This window comes from Cryptomeria japonica, unplaced genomic scaffold (genome assembly GCF_030272615.1).
Source record: "Cryptomeria japonica unplaced genomic scaffold, Sugi_1.0 HiC_scaffold_682, whole genome shotgun sequence".
In the NCBI taxonomy this organism is placed as follows: Eukaryota; Viridiplantae; Streptophyta; class Pinopsida; order Cupressales; family Cupressaceae; genus Cryptomeria; species Cryptomeria japonica.
In genome coordinates this window covers 58,330-67,368 of record NW_026729473.1, presented here as the reverse complement: position 1 = coordinate 67,368, position 9,039 = coordinate 58,330, and the positions used below count along the sequence as shown (strand labels likewise).

At 50.2% G+C, this 9,039-nt stretch overlaps 1 protein-coding gene across 1 annotated transcript; it reads left to right on the top strand.

Annotated features, from left to right (window-relative positions):
• The first annotated feature begins 6 nt into the window (after positions 1 to 6).
• On the top strand, positions 7 to 969 carry LOC131057454 (NADH-ubiquinone oxidoreductase chain 6-like). The gene has a single exon (XM_057991639.2). It carries the CDS (start codon positions 240 to 242, stop codon positions 930 to 932), a length of 693 nt encoding a protein of 230 aa, XP_057847622.1. The 5' UTR covers positions 7 to 239; the 3' UTR covers positions 933 to 969.
• Positions 970 to 9,039: the final 8,070 nt, after the last annotated feature.

The window sequence follows — 9,039 nt, the reverse complement described above, 5'->3', positions numbered from 1 at the left end:
CATAGAATTGTAGGGGAGCAGTTTCGAGAAGCCTGCGTCTAAAATAGTTCTAGAATCGACAAAATAGTTCTAGAATCGAGCTAGAATAAGCATGCAGGGTGGGGGGCATAGTATGGCAGCCCCTACTATTCTATGGCATCGGAGGAAGATAAAGGTAGGGCCCAGTTCTATAGGTAGGGGCGACGGTACGTAAGTGGCTTAGCGCTACCGGTGAGTTTTTTTTCGGATAAAATTAGATAATGAGATGCGAACGGTCGTTCGTAATGGATCAACTTGAATGCTGCAAAAAAACGGCACGAAAGTTCCATTCTAGGGAAGGACGGCGTACTACGATACTTTCCGTTTCGCCGAGCCCTGCTTTGGTCTCCGGTTTGATGGTTGTACGCGCCAAGAATCCAGTACATCCCGTTCCGTCCTCCATCCCAGTGTTTCGCAACACCTCGGGTTCACCCATTTTGTTAGGTCCTGACCTCCCCGCCATGATCTCCCCGGTGGTTCATACAGGAGCTATTGCCGTTTTATCCTTACCCGTGGTCATGATGTTGAATATTCAAATAGCGGAGATTCACGAAAAGGTATCGCGCTATCCACCAGTGAGCGGTATTATTGGACTGATCCCTTGGTGGGAAATGTCCCTCATCCCAGATAATGATCACATTCCATTATTACCAACGAGCATAAGTACAAACTCTCTGAGATATACAGTTCATGCTGGAGAAATACAGGGTTGGACCAATTCGGAAACATCGGGCAATTCACTTCATACCTACTATTCCGTTCGGTTCTTGGTTTCTAGTCTAATTCTGTCAGTAGCCATGATTGGGGCTACAGTACTGACTATGCATAGGACTACTAGAGTTAAGAGACAGGACGTGTTCCGACAAAATGCTATTGATTCCAAGAGGACTATGATGAGGAGGACGACACTATGATGAGGAGGACGACAGACCCACACCCACCCACCCCAGGTTCCGCCCCTACTATCTATAGGCAGAGATAGGTAGTGGTTCGGAACCTGGGGGAGAGTTTATTTCGAACCAACTGAAATATGCTTGACCTAGGGGCCTACCCTTAGAACCATAGAATTTTCCCCATGAACCATAGGAAGTAGAAGCGGGGGTGGGACTATGCTGCAGCAGGGTGGGTGGGAAACTCTAGTTCCGGGGGGGGCCTTTAGCCCCCTTATTGTAGCAAGCTGATTAATTGCCATGGGTTGGGTGGGAATTGTAGTTCAGCGGAGGTCGGCACTAGAATCCCCACCCAACAACCCGGTAGATTAATTGTAGGGACATGCACACTGCCATTATGGCAGCAAGGTGGTACTTTAGTTACTCTAGCAGGCGTACATTAATCCAGGGTGGGATAACTATAGTTGGGATTGGGTGGAAATTGTAGTTCGGAATCTGCCGTTCTAAATGAAAATTCTTAATTAATCAGTTCATTAATGCCGGGATTAATGCCGCTTGCTAGAATACGCTAGAATACGCTACTTTAAGCTAGCCCTTCAAATAGTAGGGGGCTCTAGCAAGTTAATTAATCTTAAGCTAGAATACTTTATTAATCGGCTTGCTAGAATAAGCGAATAAGCTAGAATAAGGCCCCTACTATTCTACCGTTTCATCTTAGTTCGAGTTCGGCTTAATTAATCAGTTCATTAATACGCCTGCTAGAATACGCTAGAATAAGGTGGGTGGGTGGAAAGGCGGGGCCTCCGGGTGGGGGGGAATTCTGGTTGGGGTGGGTAGGGGGAAGTAGGAGGGCCTCCCACCCATCCCGGAGAGGTATAGTTGGTCGAGGTCTTCCCGACTTCAGGGCCCCCACTGGTGCGATGCCCATAGTTCGGATAGGGGGCCGACCGCCAGCTATCTCCTCCGCGGGCCCCTATGATTCCCTCCCACCCGGTTGAGAATTCGGGTGGGTGGGAAACGTTCAGTTCCGGGAATTCTAGTTCTCGACAGGCCCTCAACCGACGTCAGCACTCTTATGCACTCACGACAGCACTCGGATAATCGGATAACGGAGAATCCATTCATGCGCTCACCGCTCACGACAGCACTCGACCCACCTGTTGCCCTACTATCCCTACGGGGGGGCGGGGCCCCTACTATCTATCTATGGGCCAGAATCTAATCCCAGTGCAGCACTCGACTCGGATCGGAAGGGTACTCGTTCGAATATCAGTCGACTGTTGATTAGGTGGATTGGACTTCTGAAGGTTGCGCCCTGCAATCCAAATTCACAGACGGGCCCTATTGTTCTATACTCTGAGACAGCTTTCCTAGCTCAGAACACCCTCCGCCCTATTGTTCTATACTGGGCCGGCTCCTCTACCTTAACGCCCTATTGACTTCTTACTCGCGGACTCTAGTTGGTTTAGAGGCTCCAAAACGGAGAATCTGTCAAGATGCTCGATCGATGGTTGATCTTCCTCCATTCGCAACTGCTTCAACGCTTGGGCCCCGAGCCAGTATCCGGAATCATCACGGTTGCAGATATTATTCGGGCATGAGTGCCATGATCGCTTGGGGTTTGCAACCCATCGACTGCAATGATTTCAAAGGCACGCGCCTTATCCTGATCTGTCTATTTCCACCTTATTCTAGCAGGTTATTCTAGCGGGCTGATGCCATTAGTGTGGGCCCCCCCCCTATTCTAGCCCCCTACTATTTGAAGGGCTAGCGTATTCTAGCGTATTCTAGCAAGCTAATTAATCCCGGCATTAATGAACGTATTAATGAACTGATTAATTCGGAGCAGGTTGCCCTACGGGGGAAGGAACTATAGTTTTGCTAGGGTGGGGGGGGGAATTTGAGTTCCGTTAAGTTCGGATAATCGATCGATCGATGTACGTCACATGAAATCGGGGTGGGAATAGGGGTAGGCCCTTCAATAGAATCCCTCCTCAACGCGCCGCCCGCCTCCCTTAGAATAGTAGGGCATTCTTTGCCCCAATGCACTCAGCTCTTTCTCGCACTCGACCTTTGACAGTTTAGTAGCCCACCTATTCGTTTATCCCATCAAAACGGAGTCTATCTACTACTGCTTGCTCTTGCCAAGCCAATGAATGGAAGAGAATGAGAATCATAGGTTCACTAGCGAAACGGAGGCATATAGAGAGCAATCTTTATCTCTGCATATGAACAGGGTGAGGGTTCATCCGGATTGAGATTTGAATCAAGAGCATCTTAAGCAGAACCTACCTTATAGCTTGGCCTGCGCCTCTATTACCATAGCAAGCAGCCATAAAGCCAGAAACATTCTCGCTTCTCCACCACTACCTCTAGCACCACCAGCAGCAAATGTTAATGACCTAGAACCACCACCAGCACGAATAGCAGCTTAAGAAGCAGTTGTAGTTAACTAACGAACTAAGATTCCAACTAGAATTGGAGGAGGGCGCATTAATGAACTGGGCTAGCAGGTTAATTAATTCACGAACTACAATTCTGAATTAATTAGTTCATTAATACGCTCATAACGTAAACCCCCCACCTAACTTGAAGTCCTCCCTCCCACCCTGCTTCCCAAGCAGGCTTATTGTAGCGTATTCTAGCGTATTCTAGCGTCAATCTAGCAGGCGTATTAATTGACTGATTAATTCACATTAATTCACTCATTAATTAAGAACTGTAGTTCTAATTAATTAACCTGCTAGGATAAGCAATTAAGTGGGTAGTTGCTAGCCCCCCTCCACTCGATAGTTGCTAGAAGAACTTCGAGTCTTGACTGCAGTGCCCTACTATTCTAAGGAGAAACCTGCTAGAATGACGCTAGAATAAAAGGACCACCCACCCCGATTAATCAGTCAATTCGAGACGGCAAATGACTATGCCCCCAACTATCGAGTGTTGACTGGAGGGAGAGGATTCTATCGGGTCGACCTGGGAGAGAGACCCCTATCTATACTCAATCTAAATCTACGTTCGGGGTGGGGGTCAATGAAACTCTATGCAGTGATAGTGCCAATGAAACTAGTTCACCCCGTAGGGGCCCGATAACCCGGCTATCCTCCCACCCACCCCCAGGGGCCCGCCTTTATCTTCTTCCCACAATAATATGAAAAAGGGCGACATAGTAGGGGGGCATCAGCCTGCTAGAATAAGCATGCATGCAGGGTGGGGGGTTAAGGGCCGCACGAACACCCTTTCCAATTCAATTCACTGGTGAGACCTTCCTATTCCCACCCTGCATACCCGAACGCCATAGAATAGTAGGGGCCACCCTGCTTCATGAACTGCAGGGCCGGTTCCTCCCACCAACGGCCATTCAACTACCATAGAATTGGGCGGGGCCCGGGGATTATAGGAGCATATAATTTGGAATAAGCTGACCCCATAGAATAGTAGGGCTAGTTACAGACGTTTCTATGAAATCATTTATGCGCTCGCAACGGGGCCCTACTCTCTACTATATATAGCCCTACTCGATAAAGGTGGGGCTTGACTGGGATTTCTTCTATACGTGATATGGATGGATCGATATTACGTCCATAGAGATAGAGGGTTCGAACTGACGATTCCCCTTGCCGGGTGGTGCATAGGGCCCCTACTATTCTATGGTAGTCGGTAGATTATTGTAGGGCCTGGCGTACTCTATATCCTCCCACCCCCCCCGGGGGGGCCCACCCTGCTTCCCAATCGGCGAGAAAGGTGGGGAACTATTGCTGGTCGAGGGCGAGAAATCGACCTGGGAGATAGCATTGATTGCACTCAACCTGCTGTTCTCGGGGATAAGAAATGAATTCCGGCTGGTTGCACCTCATTTGCTAGTTCCTTAGGTGTATGGGCTTCGGGAGCATAGCATCGTTGGAGAGAGGGCTTGAGAGCGAAGCTCCGGGCGCCCTACGGACGAACCCCTATCAATCATTGGCGGGTGCCTGTTGTCGAACCCCCTACTCTAGATAGGGCAAGGAGTCTTGTCACAGCATTCTCGTATTCCGAGCATTCCTCCATCTACAGTAGTCGAGGGAGCGCAGCATTCTTTATTCGCATTCCTCTCTCTAGCATTCTGCCCTACGGGCCGAGCTCGCAGCCCTTTTGTTTCTTTAATCGCTTGCTGAAAGGTTTTTACAACCGCATAAGAGTATTCGTTTGATTCGTCCGGCCAGTAGCAGGAAGTACTCATCGGTCGCGTTTTTTGTGGGCATCAGGAGAGAGGGGGGTGAGGGCGGGTGGGATGGGCTTGCATTGGATGGAATTCGTTTGGGGTGGGAGGAGATAGATGGGCGGAATGACTGGGATGGGATAAGGCCACTAATGAATAAGTGAATGTTCCTTCGACCAATGCTGCTGTAGCCGAGGCTCCTATACAAAAAGAGGTAGTGCCGTTCAATCCTTCAATCCGGCGGTCTGGAATCTCTACATTTCTAAGTGGTGGGTACCAATAAGATGGAATAACCGAGAAAGCCCGGAGCCGAACCTGCTTGTGTCCTATCCTCCATCACTGCTGTTCCAGCTGTAACGAACGGGTCACCCTACCATACTCTATTCAACGTGCCTAAGCCTCGCCCGCGCGTCTGGAATGGATGAAAGAAAAGGCCTCATGCTTGCTACGGGTGGGTGGGAAACTATAGTTGCTCCACCCATAATTAATGAGTCGATCAATCTCCTTCGTCATCAGCGGGGCGCTGAAAGGAAGAATCTCCATTTCATCCATAATGCACACTTCTCGGCGGAGAAGACGTCTCGTGTCCCGTAGGGATGGGTGGGAGGAAACAATCGGTGGCCCCCGCCACAAATCCACGGCCCTACTATTCTATGGCGGGCACAGGCAAGCAAGCGGGCAAGGTTTCCGAGGTACCCAGGCTAGCCGAACCTAGCCAATCGGATGTTGTATCCGCTGCCCATCCCTCCCGCTGCAATCGATACTCAACCTCCCACCGGGGTCTCCACCGCTGCCACGAGGAATCAATCCACCCGAAGTCTCCTTGAAGGAGACAGCTGACTGACTGATAGTTCTTATTATCGGTTCAACCGACAACTTCTAGAGTAGAGATTCAATATCGGTTGTTGCCTCCCCCTCGCCCGATCCCCATCCCCATCCAGCGACACCTTATCCTTCTCCCAATCGGGTTCTATTGGCATCTCCTTTGAAGCAGCGAGATAATGTCTGCCCACTGCCCCAACATGGCATCAGCCTGCTAGAATAAGGCACCGCACTATTCAAACCGGGCCCCGTAGGGCCGGCCCGGCATACCCGGGCTTTGAATAGTAGGGGCCCTCCCACCCTTCATCGGCGGATATAGTTCCCAACCCATCCCTTCAGCCCTACGGGGGACTTGCCGTTGCCCGGAGATAATTGCCGCCCCAGACAGATGGAATCTGGGTAGTCCTAGCGGGGAAGGATATAAGGGACTGCTATGGGCGAGATAAAGACATTGGGGAAGAGATAACAGATCCCAACCGGGTGGAGGAGAAGTCCATGTCTCCCTCTATCGGATGTAGCCCGGGTGCAATGTCTCCCTCCATCAGATGTAGGGGTGTACGAGAAGGGTGGGTGGGAAGCAATAGTTTCTCGGATGTAGTGAAATAACTTCCCTTCCGATTACTTCTCCTTCTCAGAGTTGTTGGCAGCTGTTCATAGGGAAAAGGCTAGGACCGAGGAGCAGATCCCTCTTCATGTCTGCCCACTGAGGCCCCACCTATGACACAATCGGGGCGGATGGCTCAATAAATCTTTGATCTCCCCGGAACATCTCGCCCGCCTTAAATAATAGTGGGCTCCTCTGATCCGGAAATGCCAATCCATCTGATCCGTTTCGCCCTAACCCCGGAGTCCGATCGAGAGGCAGGAGGGACTGGGGACGAAAGAGACTTCTATAGATGCGTGTACTGAAACAACTATATCTGTTCTTTCCTTACCGAAACCTTCTAATAAATCCTCCGAAGGCGGGGGGTGATGCTATGTTCTATCCCCGGCAGTCGAGTGGCTGAAGCCTTATCGCTCTGCTCCTGAAGAGCAGTTGTTGATGAACCCGAGGAACCGGTAGGAATTAATGCCGGGTTGTTTGTTTCGAATCGGTTTGGGTTGACAAGCACTCGACCATCCAACCTCCGAGAGATAAAACTACTTCTGATTGATCCCCGCCCGTTGCATCTGAACCGGATTGCCCGAACCCAAGCGGGGAGGAAACCAATCCCTCTGACTTCGATCTTCTTTTAGTAGCTGTTTGGGCCCATCCTGCTTCATCATTGAGATCGATTATCCGCTTCGGCTTCTACAGATCGCCTATAGATAGTAGGGCCGCTTCATTAAGGCAATTCTTTTTCCGGGGTGGGCCCGCCCTATAGTTCCCCCCCCATCCCTGGGAATTCTAGGAAAGGGTGGGTGGAAAGTAGCGGAGGCTATAGATTGGGAAGCAGGGTGGGGATTCTAGTTGGGGCTCGCAGTCATCACATCATGTTACGTAGATAGTCTGCCCAGGCCCCCGTAGGGCCATTCCCCCCCCACCCTGCATAGGAACTAGAATTGGCTAACCTTCAATCGACGCCCTGGCGAATAGTAGGGCAGTGCCGACGAAAGCCCACATCTGGAACTGCTGATGGAAGTGATGAGTATTCTTAATCAAAATTCTTGTCAATTGGGGGTAGGGGCCTCCGACTATGAACTATAGCTGGGAGGGTGGGAAGGAGTCTATACGTCACATGGGTGGGTGAGATGCTATAGCAGGCATGTGTAGTAGATAATCTGCAATTAATGCCCATAGAATTGTAGGGGCCCCATAGAATAGTAGGGCCGGCGATTGAGCACCCCGAATATGCGTTTCGGGTCGAATAATCTACCGACTACCGTCAGAATGGTAGGGGCCTGATGAACCATCCCGCAGTCATCTGAGCAAGACGAAGGATCAAGAAAAGGGGCGGGGGGAGGGGGGCAGGTCACAATAATCTACCGACTAGCCTATAGAATGGTAGGGGCCAACTATAGCTCCCTCCCACCCTTACAACTATAGTTGGTAAGGGCCCTACTATTATTCTAAAGGGGCTAGAATAAGGAACCCTATGATTCCCACCCACCCGATCTTAGTTACGGGTGGGGGGGAACTCTAGTACGGCTAGCAACGGCTATCTTCCTTATTCTAGCTTATACTAGCGGGCGCATCCTTAGAACAGTAGGGCACTTATTAATTGTTATGGATATAGTTGCATGCAGGCAGGGCCGTGCGTTCGGGCCGTGTCTCAGCGTGGAAAGAGCCGGGCTCATCATTGGCCTAGTCTCTCTCCCCCTTTCTTCTATGCTATGAGAGATACTGGACGACTATAGAGAAGCATCGTCGTTCCTATTCGAATGTAATGGTCTATCCGATGCGGTATCATTATCCGGGGACGGCGCCGTGTGATGCGGAATAACACACACGGTTCTATTTTCTATTGTAATGGCATCAGCCTGCCACCTTATATATCCACCCACCCTGCAGGGGGGGTTACGGGAATTCTAGTTGGCAAGTCAACTATCTTTCCCAACCACAAGATATAGACTCTCCCAACTAGAATTCCCACCCATCCCCCACCCAACCCGGATATAGTTTTCGATGAACAGGCCCTACTATTCTAATGGGCGTTCGGTTGAGTTTCGGAATGCTTGGGACTCTCGAATAGGCAAGGATGATGCCCCTCAACTATAGTTGCTGGGTATCGATATCGATCGCCTTTAGAATAGTAGGGGGGCGGGTGGCATGCTAGGAAAGAAGCTGAGACAAAAAGAAGGGATGTTGGGCCGGCGCACCTGCAGAGATGACGCTGGATCAATTGGTTCTAGTCCAATTGGCTCTCGAACGAGAACGAACTGCTGCTTTCACTCGGTTTGAAACTGGATTTGCTGGGGCATAAACTAATGGTTTACGCGTTGCAGCTTCTTCGGTTCCATGTCCACCTATTGCAACTAGAATTCCCCCCCCACCCGGTTTGAACAGTGGGTTCCCTGCCTGCTTATTCTAGCAAGCTGATTAATTGAGTGGGAGGAGATATTCAATTGACTAAAAACCAGTAAATGATGCTGTAGATGCAAGGGCGTAAGGAACATAGGTAGATTGAGATCCAA